General features: G+C 34.8%; 3 protein-coding genes across 4 annotated transcripts; 2 read left to right on the top strand and 1 right to left on the bottom strand.

The window, feature by feature from the left end:
* Positions 1-4,373: 4,373 nt before the first annotated feature.
* Positions 4,374-6,703, top strand: RSZ22 (serine/arginine-rich 22). 2 transcript variants are annotated; one of them, XM_022875166.2, is made up of 6 exons: positions 4,374-4,505; positions 4,770-4,881; positions 5,044-5,132; positions 5,792-6,014; positions 6,101-6,214; positions 6,392-6,703. In XM_022875166.2, exons 2-6 carry the CDS (start codon positions 4,793-4,795, stop codon positions 6,426-6,428), a joined length of 552 nt encoding a protein of 183 aa, XP_022730901.2. In that variant the 5' UTR covers positions 4,374-4,505; positions 4,770-4,792; the 3' UTR covers positions 6,429-6,703. The 2 variants fall into 2 exon arrangements, with proteins under 2 accessions (XP_022730901.2, XP_022730903.2); XM_022875168.2 differs by lacking the exon at positions 4,374-4,505 and adding an exon at positions 4,584-4,632.
* Positions 6,704-6,821: 118 nt separating this feature from the next.
* CNGC14 (cyclic nucleotide-gated channel 14) lies at positions 6,822-18,493 on the top strand. Its single transcript, XM_022876580.2, has 8 exons — positions 6,822-6,955; positions 9,830-9,940; positions 10,018-10,546; positions 10,980-11,192; positions 11,319-11,620; positions 11,853-11,964; positions 16,687-16,923; positions 17,478-18,493. Exons 2-8 carry the CDS (start codon positions 9,894-9,896, stop codon positions 18,207-18,209), a joined length of 2,172 nt encoding a protein of 723 aa, XP_022732315.1. The 5' UTR covers positions 6,822-6,955; positions 9,830-9,893; the 3' UTR covers positions 18,210-18,493.
* An 805-nt stretch (positions 18,494-19,298) lies between these two features.
* Positions 19,299-23,873, bottom strand: LOC111286553 (putative xyloglucan glycosyltransferase 5). The gene is made up of 5 exons (XM_022876579.2): positions 22,356-23,873; positions 21,445-21,753; positions 21,061-21,351; positions 20,580-20,693; positions 19,299-20,494 (listed from the first exon to the last, which is right to left on the bottom strand). Exons 1-5 carry the CDS (start codon positions 23,076-23,078, stop codon positions 19,850-19,852), a joined length of 2,082 nt encoding a protein of 693 aa, XP_022732314.2. The 5' UTR covers positions 23,079-23,873; the 3' UTR covers positions 19,299-19,849.
* Positions 23,874-25,392: the final 1,519 nt, after the last annotated feature.

Below are 25,392 nucleotides of genomic sequence, written 5' to 3' on the forward strand. Positions count from 1 at the left end.
TATCCACACGCTCAAGAAAGTCAATCACTGATATCTCAATGTGCCTCAAGACCTTTAAAAATATGATCAAGCCATAAATTGCCAAAGCTATCATTCTCATGCCTCGTTCGTCCTCTAAGTGTTTAATGATGTAACCACATAAGATTTCCCACGAGATGCAATCATTTTTTCCTTTTGTTTGGATTATGAGTTCACATTCGAAGTGAGAACCTCCATCATACAGGTAAGTTTCTTTTGAGATCCAAGTTTTTGACCTCGTTAATAGATTTTATTTGGATTGGAGAGATGCAACCATAACAACTTAGTATACTCTTTGGTCGTCGGGGTCATATCTATTTCATTGAATATGAAACATCTGTATACAGGGTCTCAAAATTAAATTAAAGCTTTTATCAACTGATTTTTCATAGACACCTCAAGCAGTGAAGCAATATGACCATATTTTTCTTCGAAAGCCATATTCCTAGAAGTTGTTACACGGCGCCAGATCTCGACCAACTCAGAGATGTCATTTTGTTGAAGTCCCAATTTGATTTCTTCGGGAAAAATTTCTTGTTCAAATTCTTTCAAACAATCTCCTATTCTACTTTAGGCTTTTAATAATAGAGTTATCACCACAGTGGTCTTTTTACACATGGTGGGCTTTGAAGCTGAGAACATCATGATGGTGTTTTCAAAGTAAGATTGAAAATCTTCTTACTTATATTGGCATATTGATAAGCACATCCCATATGTAAGTGTTTATAATGATGCATGATCATGAAACAAAAGAAGAGCAAAACTAAATAAGGTTAGTAATCATCTTAAAATAAATATTCACTTATGTGTCATAATTTAGGGTATAATCTACAAAAATGGTATGGCCCTATCTAAGGTTGGTTTCTTAAGTTTCACTATATGCATGGTTTAGTAATTAACACAGGCTAAAAAGGTTCTCAAATTTATCCTCACTGTCATTCACTCTGAACTAGTAAGGCCTTCGATTTTCACCCATAACGGGCTGTCGACGGAAAGGGTTCAACTTGAGTGAAAATATTCGCTAGCCCAAGCGTAGGTACTCTACTCCCTCATAAAAAGGGATAGATTTGAGAGCCCGAGTATAGAGCTCGTGCATTAATGCAAATGTGCACGCATGTGATGGAATGTAACAAATAAAATTAACAATATAATTAGCAATAATATAAAATAATAACATATTACAACCAAATGAAAAAAAATTTAATATTCGAAGATGAGATAAGAAATTAAAATTAAATATCGAAAAGACCATGAAATCAAATTTTGGATGACGCATGTTTAATATTTGGCTTGACTCTCAAGTGTCCCCAGCAGAATCGTTAAGCTATTATAATGATTTTTCGTCTGGGGGGACTCGATCGCTAGACTTTGTGAAATTTTGGGAATCGCTTCCAATCTTTTTATAGGGTGTGATTGGTCACATAAAATATCATCTTTTAGTAAAAAATTTTAAAATTAATTAAAACTTACTAAAAGAAGTTTAGGTCTACATAATCAGGACTAAGTCTAGAAGTACAGTTACGAGTGAAAAATGTATTAGCACTCTCACGTCGTCCGTTCGAAGAACGATACCATTTAAACATACATAATTCTATAATTTTGATAATGAGGTCTTTTTTTATTTAAGTTTAATTTCCTAAAATTTATTTTAAAATATTTTTCTCTATTATAAAATTAACATTATTATTATTATTCCGTATTCTATAAATTCTCCAACGCTTTGGTGAAATTTATAGAAAATCATTATTTAAAAAATATTTTGAGAAAATTGACCATTCACAAAATTCTCGAAACTTCATCATAAAATATTTTAATTATTTATTTTAAAATGGATTTTAAGAACATCCCAACTTTTTTGTGAGTTCCCAAAATTTTGAACAAATTTTAAGATTATCCCGACTCTTCAGTGAAATCTAAATATTATAGTTATTTTAAAATTTTGTATTATTTATTATTTTTTATTTTTTTATAAAAAAAATTAGATTATCCCGACTCACCGGTGAAATCTAAATATTAATCTCTTATTTATATTGAAGAAAATTGAACTCTTTCAATTTTTTATATTTTTAAATATTCAAAATATCAATTATTATTATTTTCATTTTTTATTAATTTTTTATTATTGTTTTATATTGTTTAAATCAATATTTATTCTAGCAAAAATAATTTTGGATTATCCCAACTCCATGGTGAAATCCAAAAAATTATTTTTACTTGCAATAATTAAAAAAAATTAAACTCCTTTAGCTTTCTCTAAAAATTACATTTAAAAGATTAATTTAAACAATTTATTTTTTTATTTTATTTATCATTTTTTTATAATTTTTGTTAGCAAAAATTATTATTTTTTAAATTATTCCAATACTTCGGTGAAATTTAAATAATATTTTTGCTTATAATAAAATTGATTTCCATTAAATAATAATAATTATTAAAATTTTTTATTTATATTTTTTTAGGTCTTTATTTTATTTTAGTTTCATTTTTTATTCTATTTATTTATTTATTTTTTTAAAATTATTACCAGTAATAATATAAAATAACAATAATAATAATAATAATAACAATAAAAAAATATAAAAATCAACATAAAAAATAAAAATCAAAATCAAAATAAAAAATAAAAAGAAAAAGAAAAAGAAAAGAAAAAACATGCGAAATGGGTCGGGTCAACATGCGGATCCTACGCGGGTCAGGTTCAATCCAGACGTTTAAAACGACGTCGTTTTGAAGGGCCTATAAAAGGCCTGTTTCAGGTTTTTTTCTTTATTTTCTCCTTTTTTCTTTCTCTCTTTACCTAGAGCTTCTTTTTTTAAAAAACTCAGTCCCTATGTTGATCGCTGTGGAACTCAATTTTTGGTTTGTTGCCGTCGTGCACCGATAGTTGAAAACTTCAACGGTGCCTAAAAAATTCAAAGATCCTTAAATTTTGGTGGCCAAAAAATTCAACGATCACCAAAAAATTTAAACTTTTCCATATTTCGGTACTGAAAAATTCAAACTTTTTCAATTTTCAGTGATCAAAAAATTTTTTAAAAAATTTTCAAAAATTCCCCCAACGATCCTCTTAGCTTTTTAAACACTTTTTCAAGCCAAAATTTTTCAAAAAAAAAATCTCAAACTTCCTAGATCTCAAATTTTATTCTCGAGATTTTTTTTTTGAAATTTTTTTTTTTGTTTTCTGCTGGTTCCTCAAAGAGGAATGTGATTTGTTTGTTTATGCAGAATCCTTAGATTTTCTCCCTTGTTCTCTCTCTGTTTGATTTGCAAAATTTGGCTTTATTTATAGAGCCTTTAAGATTTAAATTTCAGATCTCTTGAGATCTTTTTTGTAAAAAATTTAGATCATGTTCAGTGACTTTTGGTCACCAGATGTCAGACTGCTAAGTTAGGTAGTGTCAAAAGAAAAAATGTTATTATGACAGCTTGATTTCAGCTGTCAGAGTTGAAATCAAATATTTTTATTTTATTTATTTTAAATTAGTAATATCAATATTAATATTAAACTATATAAAAAAATAATTAGTCAAAATTGGTATTCACATTTATAAACCTGTCACAAGCAAAAATCCTATCTAAATTTGATCTAAAAACAAAATTTTGGTAATTAAGTATACATATATAAGACATATCTCTCAACGTAATTTTTAATGAACAATTATGTCTTTTAGTTTAAAAGTTATTTTCTCACTATTTCAAAAAGTAATGATAAAAATATTTATTTTTATTATTAATAATGTATTGATATACATTAATGATATTTTATTTTTTTCTGATATCATATCTCATATATAATTATTAAATAAATTCTAACAAATTGTTCAATACTATGAGATAATATTTAAAAAAATGATCGTTAGTGTCTTAAAAATTAATTTATTAGGTATGCATTTAAAAGGGCAAAGCGGTCTTAATTGCTTATAGGGGTTGGGCCGTAGGTAGGGCGATGGTTTCCTTTCCCATGTCTGCACTTTGCGTGGTCCCTTTTTCGGATTCCTATCCTTGACTTTGACAGTAACTTTCAATCCACTCAAGTTAATAAGAATGATGAATGGTTGACGTTAGAAGCTGACACGATTAGGCCTTAATCAAGGAGGGGAAGGGGCATATTTGACCTTCCGAATTGGGTTGAGCAATTTGGAGCACGAGGCCTGTTCTTTCATCAACTAACCACCTTGGAGTCTGTAATGGATCCAAATGTTGTTATTCCTTGATGGGCTTAATGGGCTTCATGGCTCAATAATGCTACAGCCTAATTGGTATTCCTTTTGTTTTTTGGATTGAGTCCGGAAGAAAGACGGTGAAGCAAGGGCAGTCTTGGAATACCAAAACTTCGTATGTTCTGACCGATTAATTTTTGCCATTTATTAATTTACTCTTTTATATATCAAAACCGAAAGCCCTAATTCCCCCGAAAAACCTAAAAGCGGAAGCAGCTGCTGCTACTGTTAGGGCCTCTCTCTTTCCTTCTCTACGCGACTAACCGGGTTCAGGCTTCAGATCTCTCTCTCTATGTTACCCTTCCTTTTCTAAATACAATTAGGAACTGAAATTTATTTTACCTTCAATTTTTGTTGTTAATTTTTTACTAGAGAATATCTGTATATCCATACGGTCTCCTTTCTTTTCTATTTTTTTTCAATTTTGATTTAATTTCTCTGTTTCTTTTCTTTCTTACAACTTTTTTTTTTTTTGTTTTTTTAATTTTGGTGTTGAACTGAAACTTGAATAACGTAAGAATTATTTGATAGGTTTCTTTTGAATCCAAAAGAAAATGTCTCGTGTGTACGTGGGTAACCTTGACCCACGAGTTTCGGAGCGGGATCTTGAAGATGAGTTTCGTGTCTTTGGAGTTATTCGAAGGTATAATATTGGTTGTTGTGCCTTAAATTTTGTCTTCTTTTGAACTGCTACATGATACACGATAATTGTCTGTAATATGCAGCTTTTAAGCATTGTTTTATTGTTGTTATTCCGTCTAATGTTGTCTTTTTTATTTGATAAATGTTTTTTTTTTTTTTTCAGTGTATGGGTTGCTCGAAGGCCGCCAGGTTATGCTTTCATTGACTTTGATGATCACAGAGATGCTGAAGATGCAATTCGTGAATTAGATGGTATTCCAACTATATCCTCTTATGTCTGATAATGACACTAGTTGATTCCTTAATGGTCTTTCTGGTTAGTTGTGATTCCTTTCTCATTGGAAATGAAAGATGCCAAATTGGCCCTTTTTGTTAAAAAAAAATGGATAACGCCTTGGTTAGGAACTAGTACATAGTTATCAGACTACTCTTTCTTTATTAATTAGAAAGATTTATAATGAAAATCATGATTTTGGTATGCCTCTTTTGGTTTCCTACTTCTGCAGATGAGCTTTATGAAAAATGTACTTTTGCACTGTCTACAGCTACATTTAGACAATTGTGGAGGAAGTTTGTGTACGCTGTTTGATCACAATTGTGCTACAAGTTATTTCCATAATTGTTAGTAACATGTGTCAAAACAAGGGACCCTCTATTTTTAATTTACTTGCTCGTTATTTTATAATCCTGTACAGTCTGTTTTTGTTTTTTTGACATTTTTCCTGTTTAGTTTTTTTATGTTAGTTCAAAAATCTGTAAAACATGATGGCAGGGTCATAGTCTTTGCCTCTTTCGCCCATCTAAACAGGAAGCTTCTAATTTCTTTTTCTTAATGGCATCTTTAATAAGCATAGGTTATCATTTGAAATTCACATCCTTTACCAGCTTTATGAGTCATGTATTTGGATCAGGCAAGAATGGCTGGAGAGTTGAGCTTTCACATAATTCTAGAGGCAGAGGTGGACGTGGAGGTGGAGGTGGAGGTGGTCGGGGACGTTCTGGCGGTTCTGATTTGAAGTGCTATGAGTGTGGCGAGCCTGGTCATTTTGCTCGAGAATGTCGCATGCGTGGTGGTTCAGGAAGACGTCGCAGCCGCAGCCCTAGATACCGTAGGAGCCCAAGCTATGGACGCAGGTAAGGCCTCCTAAGCCAAAATTGTCTTATCTTTATGATTGTTGAACTCTTTATATGATTGGATGACACTTGCCAATTTGAAGCAGAAGTTACAGTCCTCGTGCACGATCTCCAAGGCGTCGCAGTCTATCTCCTCGTGGGCGTAGCTACAGCAAGTCTCCACCATACCGTGGTCGTGAGGAATTGCCATATGCTAATGGGTGAAGTTTCCTGAACTTTATGCTAGTAGCTGGAAAGGCTTTTTTATTGCAATCTTTTTCACTGATAAATAAGCAAGTGCATCATGCTTAAAGCTGTGGTTATCTTAATTTAATTGTGTGGTGCGGTTTTGGATTATGGTATATAAGTCTGAAATATTGCTTCTGAATTTGGTGCAGAAATGGTGCAAGGGAACGCCGACAGAGCAGGAGCTAATTTCCACAAGTATGTAACTTCTATGTGAGGAGACTGGGATTTAGTGTGTTTAGTTTGTTTGGACTTCGGTGCTACTATTTTAAATTGGGCTATGCCCTCAGCCTCTCGGATTTGGATAAGTTCCTTTCTGTTTTTCTTTATTTCTATGATGGTTTTCTTTGCTTAATCTATGCTAAATAGCCCCTTTTTCTGCGTAGGGAAAGAGAAGCTTAAGATGACCTCTATAAATTTATTAAGAAATTATTCTATGAACTCTGCTAAAAAATTCATACTTTTCTTTTTGTGTTGAGGTGTCTTCTGGGTCTGCCTCATTGCTTTTCTGCTTCTACACTACTATGGGGTTTACTTCTTTGCTGCCCGGCTATGGGATCTTCAATACTTGATCATTTTGGGTCCCATTTGGCATCATCTCTTGTTGCTACTGTTTGAATGAACCTCCAGCTGTGATGCACCTTCCTCAAACTCTAGTGGCATTTCTTTACTTTAGCTTAAAAGGATTGAGGAGCTGCGTCAAATGCTTCTGGCAGGTACATATATCTGTTCTACAGAAGTTGATGTTTTGGGGTCCTTACAAGGGTGGGATTGGTAATTTACATATCTAATATATTTGCAACCTTTTAAAAGTGACAACAAAAGATTTAGAAAGATGCAAGGGTGTTTTACTTCTCTTCAACTTGTTTTTGGTCATTCAGCTTGACAAGCAAGAATAAATTTGGAGTCTCCTACTTCTAGTGGGTTGGAAAGTTGGGGTGCTGAACTCTCTTTTTTTTCCTAATGTCTGCATCCAGATCCTGATGATTATCGTGATAAAAAGAATTTGTTTTTTTCTTTGATCATTTGAGAAATTTCTTTCCTTTTTTCTTTTTTTTTTTTCCTTGGTGGGTGGGAGGGGGGTTGTGGAGGGTGTCCTTGTGGTACATAATACGAGGGGTTTACCGGGATGGTTGGCTTTTAGCTGCAGAACTTCTTGATCTCTGAAATATCCCCGCAAGTAAATCATGATTCGCTCACCCGGCTAGATATTTGGGTCTCTTGGTAGGCTGCAAAACAAGCATAGGTGAAGTGAATTGCCAGTTCTCCTTGGTCTCAACTGGAGGATGTTTAACCTGCCAAAATTTGAAGGGTTCTGTGTTTGTGTGTTAACAGCACGAGCTTGTCTACCTGTTTATGGTTCTTGCTTAGGAAGATTAATCTTCGTTGGGGGTCTTTAGTCTTTTGGTTTGCTACAGGTGTGATGGTTATGTTGCTGGCACGTTCCGTCATGTCTTGGGTCCGTGGAATGTGTTTTACTCTGAAATAAGAGTAGGATAAGTTTTCCATATTACCATATTAGTTTTTCGGGGATTGGATCATATAGATTGGCAGGCCCTATACATTAATCTTTTTGAACACGGTAAAAAGTCCAACAAGTGAAATCTTGTTGAATTTAATAAAATTTTCTGATTTTTATTGTATGCAACATTGCAAATTGCAATGCATATGGTAATTGTCAAATGAGGGTACACTTTAATTTGTTCCCGGTGATTTTTTTTTTTCGAAGTTTTCCATACATCGTTGGAAGGATGATTGCAATGTTCATAGTCAACCAAGGGTCGCCTCTAAATTTAATCTCCAATGAATTGGATCTGATGACAAGTGGTAAAACTTATGATACGTTAGAAAAAAGTGTTGTGGGGGGTGTGTCAGCCTCCACTTGGTTAATGCTATGTGATTTTTCTTATGGATGCTGAAATTTTCAATTGCACCGAAGACATTTTTCTCCATTATAGATGAGGGTGGGCTAGCTGTCCCTTTTTCTTTTTTTTTTTAACTTTTGATTCTTTCATTCTTAAACGATCGAAGTTCAAGAGATGAAACAAATTATTTACTTATTTAATCGTTAATATTCTCATTGTTTATATTTTTAACATCGTATTAATTCGTAACTCTTATAGTTTCTATGTTTTAAACTTATTTACTATCGTTAGTGAAGCCGGGAAAATATGAATATTAAATTTGAAGCGTTATTCTGAAAAACAGAAGTATATATCTTGGTATGGATGGCGGCTTATTATGTTTGTATGGTATTGGTACGAGCGTATTGGTGTCAGTATTCGTTAGAGAATTTATTATTAGGTCGGTAGAGAAAGAAAGTGATGTTGTAGCCAAATAAAAGCATCCCACTCTCGTTCCCAATTTCCCTCCCCAGGGATCTCACTGAGCCATACGTAAGCATTTTCGTCTATAACAAAATGACCTCCCTTTACCTTTGAATCCAGCCTGGTTGAACGTGTCCGTACTTATTATATGTAATAATAAGGCAAGTAAAATTCATTGTTACATAATTTTACGAAAACTTAGTATCTTTTTCATCCAATTTGCAAATATGTCACTAAATTTTAATTGGTTATTATAAAATCACTAAAATTTATAAAGTGCATTAAATTTGATTATTTTAATAAATTTTATACAAAATAAAAATTAGATAAATTTTAAATATTAAATTCAACCAAACAATATGAAGATTTGTTATTGAACAAAAAATCAAACTTTAATAGTCTAATTAAAATAAATTAAAATTTAATGACCTGAATAAATTTGAGTACAAATTCAATGATTAAAGATGAAATTTACTCGAATATTTTGGCAGGCCTCCACCAATGTGGGTGCAATGAGGCAGTAACTGGTTGGACAACGGCCTCACAACCGTGGGACCAAAAACTACTGTTCTAAACTTGCAATAATGAATCGTGCCTGTCTCCTTAAAGGCTTAAGAAGAGAGTCACAGGAGCAAAGCATTATGCATCATCACTCACCCGTTCTTCAAACCACCGGAAATCAAAGTCATGGAAGCACTACACATCACAACACGAACTGCCTCAACGTGTTTTAAATTAGGTAGTACTATAAAAACGAAGAAAAAAAACAATTCCGCCGAATCTGCTAAAATATCTTCCTCTCTTGGTTGCCGCCTACAAAGTCTTGGCTTTCACGTCCTTTCGGATTGAATCCTTCCTTTCTTCCAAAGTTCATGACTTTGGATTTAAAATAAAACAATATTGTAAAAAAAACAGTAACTCACTTCACTGTGAGCTGTTTTTCATTTATTTTATTGCTACGTTTCTTTTTGTTGTTGTTATTGACGGGAAGTCAAAACACATAAGACAAGAGATACTCATCCCCCTACCCCTATTTGAGACTGCATCCCTCTTTCTCTCTTCTCTTTCTGTCCCCAAAATCTTGCATCTAATTACGTCAAGCTTCTTTTTCTTTTTATCAGTTGAGGAAAAAAAGAGCTTTTTTTGTTGGTATTTTACTATATTGGTCGATATTAGCAACGAATAAAGATCCTTCTTTTTCTTTTTCTTCTTTTTTTTTTTCCCTATAAGTAAGAAAGACTTTCTTAAAGATGGGATTTTCAGATACTTTTTGTTGCAGTGGAGCTGAACCCATTTCTCTGCCTATGCTTGTTTTTACTTTACTTATATGACAAAGATAACAAGGATGGAATCCAAAAAAGAGAAACTAGTGAGGTAATCTCGGCAACATCCCCTGTTTTTTATTTCATTTTTCTTGAAATTCCATCGATGGGACCTTTTTGAATTCTCAGGTTCAACAACAATGGCAGTACTCATCTAGAGAAGCCACTGCCAGTATACAAAGCAACAGCCCCTTGGTTGAAAACTGAAGGAGGTGTTAGTGATAGAAATGATAGTAGCACAATTCCCAAATTTGGAAAATTTAAGGTTTTTCCAGAGGATCATGAGCCATGGAGGGAGAGAATTCTAGATCCTAGTAGTGAAATTTTCTTGCAATGGAACAGGATTTTTCTCATCTGGTGCTTAGTAGCTCTATTTGTTGATCCATTGTTTTTCTACCTGCCTTCAGTAATCAACAAAGACACTACATCTTGTATGGATACTGATTTGAATTTAGGAATTGTTGTGACATGCTTCCGGACACTTGCTGATGCATTTTACATATTGCATATAATCATCAAGTTCCGGACAGCTTATGTGTCGCCTACCTCCAGAGTATTTGGGAGGGGTGAACTTGTCACTGACCCAGATATGATTGCCATGCGGTATTTGAAATCAGATTTCTTCATAGATCTAGTGGCTGCACTCCCTCTTCCTCAGGTACTTTCTCCGTAATTTTCCTTTACTGCTTTATAACGTTGGATTCATGTTCAATTAAATCAAATGGTTTTAATTGGGTTCTCCTATAATTAAACGAAGGCCTTTGAGGTCAAAGACTGCAAGTGATTATTAATGGTCATCTTGTTTCTGTGAGGCTGTCTTAAATAGAACTCAAAGATTGAAAGTACAATTTGAAATCATGTAAAGCAGATGAGATTAATGTAAATGCTGCAAGCAGCAGCTGAGAAATTTGATAAGGTTTTATTTTTCTTTCAAAGATTCAATGTTTAGTCTTGAATTTTGATAAATGAAGAAAAACTGGAACAAGTTTTTTTTTTTTTTTTTTTTGTTTAAGAAAATATGTTTAGTAGACTGTCATGTGCTCAAGCTAAACAGATTAACATCAGTTTATTACTTTTCCATTTTTTGGCAGATGGTGATATGGTTCATTATACCAGCAATTAGAAGCTCCCATGCTGATCATACAAATAATGCACTCGTGTTGATTGTTCTGCTCCAGTATGTTCCCCGATTGTATTTGATCTTCCCTTTAAGCTCTCAGATTATCAAAGCCAATGGAGTTGTCACAAAGACTGCCTGGGCTGGGGCTGCATACAATCTCTTACTTTACATGTTAGCTAGCCATGTATGTAATAGTTTCTTACTTGAATTTCGTTTGTTATCAGTCAGCGGCTACCATTGTTTCCCATTTTTTATCGTATCTTGCCAACTTTATATAGACATACAAATAATTCAGTTTCATTTCTTGTAGGTATTAGGGGCATCATGGTATTTACTGTCAATTGAACGACATGCAACATGTTGGAAATCTGAATGCAGAAAGGAGACTGGCCCTCTGATATGCAATCCTCATTACCTTGACTGTGGCACATTGAATGATGTTGGACGCCATAAATGGGAAAACAGTACTGTCGTGTTCAGCAACTGTGATCCCAACAATAATATTAGTTTTGACTATGGGATTTTTGAAATTGCTTTGACAAAGCAAGTATTCTCCTCAGGCTTCCTTAAAAAATATTTATATTGTCTATGGTGGGGTTTGCAGAATTTGAGGTATGCGTCATGAACATTTATACAACAGGAATACCTTTATACCTTTATTTCTGCTATAAAGGTTTATGTAATATTTAATTGTATTTATGTTGATAATTCTACGTTCCATTTTTTTACTATGAAATAAAGTGATATTTCCTGATTTATTTGGATAACCAGTAAAAAGATTACATTGTCAACTAACTTAATTATGGAAAATTTTGATGTGTAACTCTGCTTTCTGAATTTTCAGCTCCTATGGACAGTCATTAAACACAAGCACATTTATGGGGGAAACCTTGTTTGCCATACTGATTGCCATCTTGGGTCTGGTTCTGTTTGCCCATTTAATTGGAAATATGCAGGTATTGCTGAAGCCCTGTATACAATTCTTGCTGCTTTTGACATTCTATTGATGTTTGTTTTCTTAATGGGTTGAACCTATGGTTTCCCTACTGTGGAAACTAAATGTATATTGAAAAACTGCTTATATTGAATTATACAAGAATCTTAAGTTTATATACAACTAACTAGGGGTTAAACTAGGAAACTAAATCTTCCTTAATTCTAGGGATACAAATACTTAATTCTAGAGATACAAATATAAATATACAGATTACAAGATTACAATCAGCTGTAAATAAGTATTTTCCCACACTCCCCCTCAAGCTGGTGAATAGGTGTTTTCCATTCCCAGCTTGTAAATAATTCCTTGAAATGTTGCATTGCTGAGACCTTTAGTCAACACATCTGCAAGTTGACCCTTGGTTGATACATAAGGTGTACAAATCAACCCACTGTCTAGTTTCTCCTTTATGAAATGCCGGTCTACTTCAATGTGTTTTGTTCTGTCATGTTGTACAGGATTGTGTGCAATACTTATTGCAGACTTGTTATCACAGTAGAGTCTCATTGGTCCATCCCACTTGATCTTCAAGTCTTCTAAGATAATCTTTAACCATAGTAGTTCACAAATTCCTTGAGCCATTGCTCTGAACTCTGCTTCAGCACTTGATCTTGCCACCACATTCTGTTTTTTACTCCTCCAAGTCACAAGATTACCACCTAAGAAAGTACAGTAGCCTGAGGTGAATCTTTTATTCGTTACTGAACCTGCATAATTAGCATCTGTATATGCTTCTAGAACTAACCCCGAATTTCTTTTGAATAAGATACCTCTCCCAGGATTGGCCTTCAAATAGTGCAATATACGGTAGACAGCCTGTAGGTGCACTTCTTTAGGACTATGCATAAATTGACTTACCACACTCACAGCATATGCTATATCAGGTCTAGTATGTGAGAGATAAATGAGTCTTCCAACTAATCTTTGGTACATCTCTCTATTTACAGCAGCATCTTCATTAGCTTCTCCAATTTTATGATTAGGATCTATAGGGGTATTTGCAGGTTTACATGCAAGCTTCCCAGTTTCCTTCAGAAGATCCATCACATATTTCTGTTGTGAGATAAAAATACCATGCCGTGAGTGAGCTACTTCAATTCCTAGGAAGTACTTCAATCTCCCTAGCTCTTTTATCTCAAATTCTCTAGCCAAACACTGTTTTAGAGATTCTCTCTCTTTTTCATCATCTCCAGTTACAATTATATCATCAACATACACTAATAGAACTGTGACTTTCCCTGAATCAGAGTGCTTGATAAACAATGTTTGATCTCCTTGACTCTGTTTATATCCCATTGCTAGCATCACTTTGGCAAATCTCCCGAACCAAGCTCTAGGAGACTGTTTAAGGCCATATAAAGCCTTTTTTAGCCTGCATACTTTGTTTGCTTCTAAATGACCTCCAAATCCCGGTGGAACCTTCATATATATTTCTTCTTCCAAATCACCATGTAGAAAAGCATTCTTTACATCAAATTGTTGAAGCTGCCAATTGTAATTTGCAGCCAATGATAACAAAATCCTAACTGTATTCATCTTGGCAACTGGAGCAAAGGTTTCCTGGTAATCCACTCCATAGGTTTGAGTGTAGCCCTTAGCCACTAACCTGGCTTTATACCTTTCAACAGTACCATCTGCCTTGTATTTTACAGTGAAAACCCATTTACACCCCACTGAATTTTTTCCTTTAGGCAACTCTACCAGTTCCCATGTCTGATTTTTCTCTAAGGCCTCCATTTCTATTTTCATGGCTTGCCTCCATTTCTCATTGGATAATGCCTCAGATAATGTAGTTGGAACAGAAATAGTGTTTAGGCTCACAAGAAAATTTTTGTGGGATGGTGAGAATTTTTCAAATGACACAAAATTAGATATTGGGTATAGTGGATGCTTGGTACATTCTCTGGTTCCTTTCCTAATGGCAATAGGCAAATCATAATCACTAGTTATAGTTTTAGGAGATTCATGCTCATTTTGAGAAACAGAGTCAAAAACTGTAGTTACCTCATTTCCAGAGTTAGGATCAGGTTCTTGGACTAGCACTGGTTCAGGATCTGGAACTTTCCTTCTTGAGTACACCTGTAATTCCTTCATAGAATCAAGAACAATATTATCCTTTGTCACATCTTCCGTATTTGGAATGGGTTCAGACTCAAATTTAGTGTTTGACTTGGGCTCAGCAGAAACAGGTTTCGACTCAGAAGAATTAATGGGTGTAAATGTTGAAGAAGGAGGCAAATCAAGCAAAAAGAAGTCTTTATCCTTATCTTCCATGAATGAAGTCTCCCCCTGAAGATAAGGTTGAGTAAAAAATGGTTTATTTTCTTCAAAAGTGACATCTGCAGACACATAGAATTTTTTGGTAGGAGGATGATAGCACTTATATCCTTTTTGAGTTGAAGAATACCCCTTAAAAATACACTTAATCGCTCTTGGATCTAACTTTCCCCTGTTATGACTGTGAACATGAACAAATGATGTACAACCAAATATCCTAGGTGTGAGATTGTTTGTGGTATTGAGGTTGGGATAAAATTGTGAAAGTAATTTCATAGGAGTTTTAAATCCCAAAACTCTTGAAGGTAACCTATTTATAATGTGTGTGGCAGTGAGAACAGCTTCCCCCCAATAAGATTTAGGTACATTTGCTTGAAAAAGAAAGGCTCGGGTTGTGGCTAGTAAATGATTGTTTTTCCTCTCTGCCACTCCATTTTGCTGTGGAGTATTAACACAAGATGACTCATGAATAATCCCCTCTTTTTGGAAATAGATGGATAGACTCTGGTTGAAGTAGTCTCTTGCATTATCAGACCTAAATCTCTTGATTCTCACTCCAAATTGAGTTTGGATCATGTTTTGGAAGCTTAAAAACACACTATTCACATCTGATTTGGATTTAAGTAAAAAAATCCAAGAGACTCTAGTACAATCATCTATGAATGAAACAAACCATCTCGCACCAGAAATATTAGGAATTGTAGAGGGACCCCAAATGTCACTATGAATCAAGTAAAAGGGAGTAGAACTTCTTTTGTTACTGATTGAAAAAGACACGTCTATGTTTTGCAAATTCACAAATATCACAATGAAAATCTTTAACATTTAATCCTTTGAACAAAGAAGGAAACATGTTTCTCAAGGTTCCAAAAGAAGGATGTCCAAGACGAAAATGATAAAGCCAAATTTTGTCTTTATTGGAAGATTTTTCAGAAAGAAATGACAAAGGTAAACTATTTTTGATACTACTTGTGTTATTTGATGTCTTAAGATAGTATAGTCCATCCTTCTCCTTAGCAAGTCCAATCATCTTTCCCGAACTCTGGTCCTGAAATTCACAATAAGAGGGATAAAAAGTTACTTTGCAATTCATATCTCTGGTAAGTTTTTGTATAGATATCAGATTAATAGACAATCCGGGAACATGAAGAACATTTTTGAGAACAAACGATGGATTAACTTGAACATCTCCTAATCCTGCCACTGTGGTAAGTGAACCATCAGCAACAACAATTTTCTTATTACTAGGACACAGGTTATATGTACTAAACTTTTGTGAGGAATGTGTCATGTGGTCTGTGGCTCCTGAGTCAATGACCCAAGAACTCGTAATAGGCTTAGCCGAGACATTTAATCCATGAGAACCAGAAGCTTTACCTGAACTAGAAACTTTACCCAAAGAACATACCATAGTAGGCTTTTCAAGGATTTTCAATAAGTTTCTCAGCTTTTCAATCTCTTCCCTGTTGAACTCTCCTTGTTTCTGAGACATCTGAAGTACTCTAGTGATTTTCCCAGTTAACATTTTCTCAAATTGGGTGGTAGTGATATCTTTCTTTGAAAGGGTTCGGCAATGAAGGCCTAAACAGGATTCGACAATGAAGGCCTAAAAAAGTCAGCAATGAAGGCTGAAAATTTTACTTCCCAAGAAGAGCCTAAAGCTCTGATACCATGTGGAAACTAAATGTATATTGAAAAACTGCTTATATTGAATTATACAAGAATCTTAAGTTTATATACAACTAACTAGGGGTTAAACTAGGAAACTAAATCTTCCTTAATTCTAGGGATACAAATACTTAATTCTAGAGATACAAATATAAATATACAGATTACAAGATTACAATCAGCTGTAAATAAGTATTTTCTCACACCTACCATTAGACCTATAATCGTGTTTAGAAGTTTTCTTTCATAGGATTAGAATGCATTACCTCTGGTAAGCTTATTTTCATATCTCCTGATTTTTTTTAAAGGCACGTCTCCTGATGCTTTACCTGTTTTAAATTATAGCAGAAACTGTGTGCTCTCAGTGGCAATAAGGATTCTCAACTTCTTATAACTTGCTTAGGTTCTGATTATAAATTCATTACATCCTCATGACAGAGCTCTGATCATGCTTTCAAATTCTTGAACTGAAATCTATCTGATGTAATTTATTAACATCAAATGGGGAATAGCAGTAAGAATTTTCATGTTTTAATTTTATAACTTGCTTAGGCCTTGATCATTAACTCATTTAAATCTGCATGACACAGCTATCTGCATTCAAATTTCTAAACTGAAATATACCTGATGTAATGAATAGTATCAAATAAGAAATAGCAATATGGATTTTCTGACTTCTTATGACTTGTGTAGGCCTTGACCGTATATTCAATAACTATGTTGCTATGGTTTGCAGACCTACCTACAATCTATCACTGTAAGACTGGAGGAGTGGAGGCTCAAGCGGCGAGACACTGAGGAGTGGATGAGACATCGCCAACTCCCTCAAGATCTGCGAGAACGTGTTCAGCGTTTTGTTCAGTACAAGTGGTTTGCAACTCGAGGTGTGGATGAAGAATCAATCTTACGAGCCTTACCTCCAGATCTCCGTCGAGATATCCAATGTCATCTATGCTTGGACCTTGTCCGGCGTGTAAGTTTTTCTTGCACTGTCAGTTAGATTTAGTCCTATAGTTCTTACTACCCGCATGTTCTTCTTCCCTATATATTCCTTTGTTAATTGTAAATATAAAATATTAAGGTTGAGCCTCCTATCAATTCATCGAAAAATACCCTTTTAATTTTGTGTAGAAATGTTTGTGTCCAGAGCTGCAAATTTTGCATCTACATGCCAGATGGAATACAGAAATTAGTTGTTTTGCCATTTGTTGCCAGAGTCAAAGTGTCTTCTTCTAGCTGATATAATTAAATACCTTGTGAACTAATTTCTCAATGTTTCCTCAAGAGAGAATGCTAGAAGTAGCTGCCGGTCAAAAGCTGGGTGCAGGCTACACCGTTTCTGTTACCTTAGGAGGTTATCCTCAGTTGTTTTAGTTCCATGCTTTCATGTTGATTGATGCTCACTCGGGCATGCATCTTAATGGCATGCAATAAAAGAGTTAAAAGCAATTTTTTTCAGTTAAATGCATCATAATATTCCAAATATTATTTTCCACTAATCAGACCGAGACTTTATTGCAATTTCAGGTCCCCTTTTTCTCACAGATGGATGATCAGCTACTAGATGCCATATGTGAGCGCTTAGTGTCCTCCTTAAGTACTCAAGGAACCTACATAGTTCGAGAAGGTGACCCTGTCACAGAGATGCTTTTTATAATCAGAGGGAGGCTAGAGAGTTCAACTACAAATGGAGGCCGGACAGGTTTCTTCAATTCAATTAATCTGAGACCAGGTGACTTTTGTGGTGAGGAGCTACTTTCATGGGCACTGCTTCCAAAATCTTCTGTGAACTTGCCTTCCTCCACAAGAACAGTAAGAGCTCTGGTTGAAGTTGAAGCCTTTGCATTAAGAGCAGAAGATCTCAAATTCGTGGCCAATCAGTTTCGACGTCTTCATAGCAAAAAGCTGCAACACACCTTTCGTTATCATTCTTACCATTGGAGGACATGGGGTGCCTGCTTCATTCAAGCAGCTTGGCGTCGACACACGAAGAGAAGGATGGCCAGGAACCTTAGCATGATGGAATCCTTCTCATATACTCCTGACGAGCAAGTTGCTGATGAAACGGAACGAGAGGAAAAACAGACTCTTGCATCTTCAAATTCTTCCCAAGTAAAACAGAATTTAGGTGTCACAATACTAGCTTCAAGGTTTGCAGCAAATACACGGCGAGGAGCTCAGAGGATGAAGGCTGTTGAAATGCCCAAGTTGCAAAAGCCCGAAGAGCCAGATTTCTCAGCAGAGCCAGATGATGAGTAGTTTTCCAACCCTTATCTGTAATGGTAGTTGATGGAAAATCCCCATTGCATATGGTTGAACATACATGGCTCATAATAGTTGAAAAGCCCGTTGGAGGAAGCAACTGGTCTATGTGAAGTACGATGAGTGTTATGTTTTTTAGCCTACAGTCTTTATGTAACACAATTGTTCTAACAAGTCATTATGTAGTACAATTTAAATGTCATAATACTACCATCAGCAATTTCAAACAGGGAAAGTTAATATATGATAGAATTCAAAAGTTTAGCAGGCTTTTTTGGCCATGATTCCTTTGCAGCCTTAACTTTTTCTTCATTGCCAGCAAATTTATCGCAGGGATGAGCGGATTTTCCTTAATCTGTTGATGCTATTCAATCAGGTAATTGCACCCCTTGCCTGATCAAACTAGAGAAACGTCTTGGAAGGTCTCATGTTATAGACATTGATTGAAATGTAATAATGGATGCAAATTTTACCATTAATTGAGCTCATAACTATTAGGATGAATATGGAAGGCAACCAGTTTGACAGTATAAATTTCCATTTCAAAATCGAACATATTATTTTGATGGATTTAAACTAATTAAGAAAAAAAAAATGCCATTAGTGTGATTAACAACTACCACATGGCTGCTTCCCCAAATGTTGAGTGATCTTGCCCTCAAACACAAACCCTTGGCGTGGCCTGCCTTGTCCAAAAATAAAATCAGATGAACGGTAGCGCTACAACAAAGTTGCTAGGGGCCTTTTTATATCAGAAAATCTTATTGGAGTGGACCATGAAAGAAAAGTCAAAGAAAGGATCACTTTTGTCTCAAGCTCCTGGGAACACAACTCATTACCACAGCATTTGCAAAGAACCAGAATCAGCATCTGCCCACTGAAGATCTCCTGGCCCCAGCCATGTCAACCTTTCAATGGGAATGTGACATGCACATGAACTTAAAAACCGCCGCCACCGCACCGGTCCACCACGTTTAGTTCATCTCCTTTACTTACCGACACTTAACATCATTGAATCACATTCACACAAGTGCATCGTGTGCACACGCCAAATATGAACAAATTTTAACCTAGAGGCAACAAACATTTAGAAGAAGAGGGCAATTATTTGTTATATTAGACAGAACACAATGCAAAAGATGGATGTTTTACATATCGTAAATTTGGGATCTGAGAGCCAGAAAGGCATCAAGCAAGCCCATACTTTTGCCATACTCAAGCTTTCGAACTTTACAAATACAATATGACTTGAATCTTTAGTGCCAAACCGCACCCAAGCAAGAATCAGGGTGAAGTATGAAAAGTGAAACACAAATCCTACCTATAACAACAAACAATGGTTCGATGCCTAAGGAGGAACAGAATGACCACTCTCCAATGTGAAAAAATAAAGATATAAATTGTAAATAAAAACTGAGGACAGAAAGTAGAGTTATTGATGAATAAAACCTGTTACTGGGCATCTCAAAGCTGATATAGAAATTGAAACTTTGGTTATTGAACTGGATGGTACCCTTTACCATTTGCCGAGGAAAAAAAATAAACTGCACAGCCAAAAACCAGCTTTTGTCAGTGGAAAGGAAGAATGTTGGCTGAGTTTAGGCAACTTATGCTTTTCTCAAGCTTCCCATGCAGCATTAGCTCATCTGCTCTCCAATTAAATCTAGACCGACTAGGAGAAAAGTCACCCCTTGGAAGAGGAGGAAGTAGAAATGCACTCCTTGTGCCGATAACAGGCTCCTTACCGAAGCTGTGAGTAGGAGGAATGCCAGAGCGAGTTCTTTCCTGTATATCTTATTGACCCTCTTAACAGTTGTAGGAGCCGCCTCTCTTTGTTCCTTTAATCGGTTTAATTCAGTATGCTCACTTTCTGAAGCTCCTCTCTGGATTTGCAGCTGGTTTGTTGTCTTTGATTCCCTCTCAGCAGCAGCCAGTAAGTCAGATTCTGATAACCTCCCAGCCTTCTTGGTGACAACCCACTCGTAGGAGCTACCCAGCTTGAATAATCCAGATACCATTGCATTGAATTTGGTCACAGACATGGTGTTCTCAAATAGAAGGTAAGGAACAATGAAAGGGAATGATTTGGGGGCTGGAAGAATGTTGAGGAATGACATAAAAACAGGTACATAACAAATCACCCAAACAGGAAGCTCAGCCTCTGGTATGAACATGGTTAGAGGAAGAATTACGCAAAACAATGTGAAGGAATAGAAGGGAAGGATAAGTTTCCTCAATAAAAAGAATAGCAGTATTAAATTTGCTTTCTTCCATATTGCTATCTGCAGAATTACAGCATTAAAGGTACTTCAGTATACTGTAAATAAACCATAACCGCCAAAGATTGGAAGTTGTGTAACACTGTACCTTGGAAGTTATGATTGCTGGAATGCATAAGCGGAAGAGGTGCATAGGGCCTGAATGCCATCGATGTTGTTGCTTCCTGTATGCTTCATAAGACTCTGGGACTTCACAAAGGACCTAAAAATTTTACATGGTAACTGGCTATTGTCAGGACATTCCTGATTGTTCCATCACAAAATCTTTAACTATATACCTTCGTTTTCATTTCATTTTTCACCAGGGGGTTATGCGCTTAATTTCGATCACTTGTAGCTAAGATTCTTTAACTGAAATTTTTACTGATAAACAGACTGATCCATATTAACTAAGTGCAACATATAGTTTAAATCATGTATGTATCTTACTTTTGATCTACATTAAATCAGTAATCAGTTTTGCCAAATTGGTGGAAGTATGACAAGCAATGGTGAAAATAAGAAGACAGAAAATTAAATGAAAGTCAATTCAAGCAAAAGGAAATTAAAATAGCATAAAATGAAGGTACCTTTACATCATTAAGGAAGATGAATTTCCAACCATTGAGATGTGCACGAACAGCTATGTCCATGTCCTCTACAGTTGTTCTTTCAAGCCAGCCTCCAGATTCCTCAAGAGCTTTAATTCTCCAAACACCAGCAGTTCCATTAAAACCAAAGAAATTCAAAAATACACCATTAACTTGCTGTTCAACTTCAAAGTGGAAACATAAATTAATGTTCTGGAGACGAGTCAACAAATTCTCATCCTTGTTCACAAAAGTCCATCTAGCCTGAACTAACCCTAACTCAGGATTGTCCTGCAAATCAAGGGAGACATACAAGGTAAGAGCCTGATAAGCTGATCATAGGCAAGGAACCTACCAAAATGATTCTGGTTTGTTTCTCTTCACCTTGAAATGTGGCACTGTTTGCTTTAGAAAATCTGGATTAGGTTGGAAATCAGCATCAAATATTGCTACAAACTCATAGGCCTGTACATACTCGCAGCTCATTGCAGACTTCAGATTCCCAGCCTTGTAACCAGTTCTTACTAAGCGATGATGATAAATTATATTGATACCCCTTTGGTTCCATGTAGCAACCTCCGCTTTAATTAAACACTGGATGCTTTCATCATCAGAATCATCAAGAACCTGAATCAATAATCGATCCTTTGGCCAATCAAGTTGGCAGACAGCAAAGATAGACTGCCCGTATACCTGTGTGAGGTCAATGAAGAAAGCTATCAACATCAGGAAAAATCAACACAATATGCCTAATATTACTAGATTCCACTCTTGGATGTCCTTGGCTGCTATCTAAGTATTATCTATCACAAGGACCTTTTTTACTATCCTATTTGTAACATAGGCTAAAATAATAGTTAGGAGAATTGCAACATAATTTCGTCAAAATTCTTTTTACAATAGCTGTTCAATAATTCTCGTACCAACGACAAAAGTATTTAACTTACATCCATTGATATTGTCCATTATTCTTTAAGCATCTAACAAATACGTTATTATTTTTTTCGGATCCTACATATTAAAGATCAAATTCTATTAGGAACTTTATTTATGTTTCCTTGCATTCTTTTACCATTAGAGCATTCAGCAGAAAAAGAAACAGCCAGGTACTGGGCATTCCGATGTTTCACAACATTTTCCATGTAAGTCCTAAATCCCAGTGGCTGAAATCTACAGTCTAACCCCCTAGGAGCCAATATATATCTATGTAAATAAGACCAAGAAAAAAAAAAAAAAAGAAAGAAAACAAACGCTTTTAAAAAAGAAAAACCGGACGAGGGAGTTCAGTTTATTACCTCCCTCTCGTTACACATTGGGATTTGAACGAGAACCATGGGGTACTCGTAACCTGATCCCTCGACATCATCTGACTTGAATGGATCCCCCTCAATTGTCGGCTTAATCTTCTTGTATTTAATCCAAAAGCAGGCTAAGCTAAGTATCATACGATCTGCAGATTGGATAAGGAATAGAGCTACACAAAACTTAGACAACGCTTGAATTGGTGGTGCAACGTAATCGGCCCGAAACGACAACCAAGTAACATAAACCAAGTGGAGCAATCCCTGGATATCACTAGTCCTCGGAATATGCAAACTGGGATTTTGAAAATAATGCCAACCCTTTAAATATGCAACAACCTCAAAAGCAAGAATTGTTAAGGAAGTCACCAGGAAGACTTTAATGACTGCGAAGAGCAGTTTTCCTTTCCCCAACTTTTCACTAGCCATAGCAACATCTTGCCTAAAGATCAACCTTCTCTTTATGGTTCCAAGCAATGCCCAGAGTAGTGTAGCAATCGAAGCAACACAACCGACAGCACGATGAGCCTTGAGAAGTAAAACCCAAGTCAGTTGCTTTGCATTTTTTCCTCTGCTCTTTTCCACAGGCCTGAATGCAGCATCTGGGCCGTCAATTTCTACCACTGAGTAGTTTGGGTTCTCTATTTTTACTACCACTGGTGTCCCTTTCCTCGTATCCTTTGCCCACCAATTTGAGAAATCGAGTCCTGGAGCCATTTTCTGCACGGTGGGTCTTACTCTTTTACTTCAACAGACAATAAATAGCCAAAATAAACCAGAAACAGAAACAAAATCCCAACAACTATTGTTCAAAACTCAGATCTCAGAAATCAAGTAATGAACAAGACCAATCATATAACCAATTACCCAAAAATAGGAGCCCCAAATCAAAAGGTGAAAGAAGCCAGCCAAAGGGTCTCCATTGTAGGGAAAATGTAGCAAAGGGAGAAGAACCGAAGAAAAAGGAGTGTAGGAGATTGTTTGTAATAGGAAAGGGCAGTCTATAAGTCACACCCATCATGTAAAAACAACATTATGAGGAAAGGTATCTGCAGCTGTAAGAACCCAAACACCATACCATGTGGTTTTTTGTTCTTGTCTAATAATCCAAACAAGCTGACCCCTCTATTTTTAACTTCCCACCCAGAATTTACTGCTGTCTCCGGTTCGGTGCTTATGTTTTAGCTTATTATACATCAGCATAGAATCTGCTAAACCTTCTTAACGAAAGAAGCATTAACTAAATACTTAAATTGGACTTCACTTCATCACCAAAACCACACTCTCCAGTTTGACTAAAAACTAAACAAACACTCTATTATTAGTTGCAAAAAAAAAAAAAAAAAAAACTAGAAACAGAAGGTTTCAGATGGTTTCAGATGGTTTCAGATGCTGACCAAATTGTTTATAAAACTGCTGAAAAAAGGGGAGCAAAGAAAGTGGAGAAACTAAGGAGCCAAACATGATCCATCAATTGTAAATTTGTAACACAAGTTACATAACTAAAAATCTAGTACTATTAAAGTAGTAGTATAATAAAATACTACTACTACTACATTATTTATCAGAAAGAAATAGTTTTTTACTAAAATTGAAATTTGTAACGCGTAAAGTGAATTTAAATAGAGGTTATAGAGATAACATTGACATTTGATTTAAAATGATAAAATTAGATAATAGAAACGGAAAAAAAAAAAAAGGCATGGAAATGTTCATTTAAACCGCAGCATGTAATTGGGTTATACGAGACAAAGGATGAGTAAATTATAGCAAAAAATAACCCAGAATCAAACATTTTACCCCAGAGAGTAACAAAAGAAACTACTGGTACTACAGCCTACAATTTTTTTTTTTCAATTCTACCGTTAAAACCCCTTATTTTACTACATACATAATTGAACAAGATATCATGTATTTAAATTTTTTTTAATTCATAATTTTTAAATATTAATTTTAATTACATGTCAATCAATTCAAAAAATAATCGACTTAAAAGCTTACAAGTTAATTATTTGTCAATATGGTAAATTACGATAATTTTGTTAATTGTAATAATTAGAAAAAAAAAAAGAAAATCTAGTAAAAAATTTAATAATTCTAAAAGTTCTCAATTGTTGTTTGGTAAAATTAAACTTTTTGACTTTTTGGGAGAAGATAATGGTAATGTTCCACGTCTAATGTCGGTTGTGTGCAATAAGGTTATAAGAATATTGCTTTGTTCTTTAACTCGTCTTGGTATAATTTAATTTTTGTAAATGATAAAGTTAGAAAAAAAAGAAAAAGAAAAAGACAGTGCTTTGGGCCCTCTCCTTTGTGATTTTTTACTATTGAGTGATGGGCAGTTGCACACTCCCCACTCGGATTTAGGAGGATATGGAATTTGGATGCTTTCAATTTATCAAAACCTTATAATTTATTTATTTATTCATATCAGATATCTACTTGTTAGTGTTAATCAAGAATGTAGATAAATTTGATTGAATATGTAAAATTAAAATCGTTATCCATTAAGATTTGATCTAATGATTGTTGATATTTTCATTTAGTAAAAAAAATTTTTTTTTCAAACCTTCTCTCCTTTGAATTTTTTTATATGTAAAATAAAAAAATAAAATTGTTGTAGTAGAATGATTCCCAAATTAATAAGTACTGAAAATGAGATTTATTTTATCTATATTTATAGTAATAATTTTATATTAAATGCAATAATTAATGTCTATATACATTAATTGATATATACATTTATATATATATTTATATATATACATATGTATATATATGATCACTAGGCAATTTATATACATATGTATACATATGATATATACATTTCAAATCCACAAGACTGCTACAATATATATTATACACACCAAAAATTTGATGTTTCGGGCCGCAATTCATGAAACAATATGTAGATGGAATTTCATGCAAATGTAGATTTGAGAGGTATGGAAATTGATTTCCAAATGACGTGAAAAGAGATACCTTGCCTAGTGATCATGGAAATTGATATACTTTTTAATATAAAATCCAT

Source organism: Durio zibethinus, chromosome 6 (genome assembly GCF_047325235.1).
Source record: "Durio zibethinus cultivar Kanyao isolate XHJ-2024 chromosome 6, ASM4732523v1, whole genome shotgun sequence".
Taxonomy (NCBI): domain Eukaryota; kingdom Viridiplantae; phylum Streptophyta; class Magnoliopsida; order Malvales; family Malvaceae; genus Durio; species Durio zibethinus.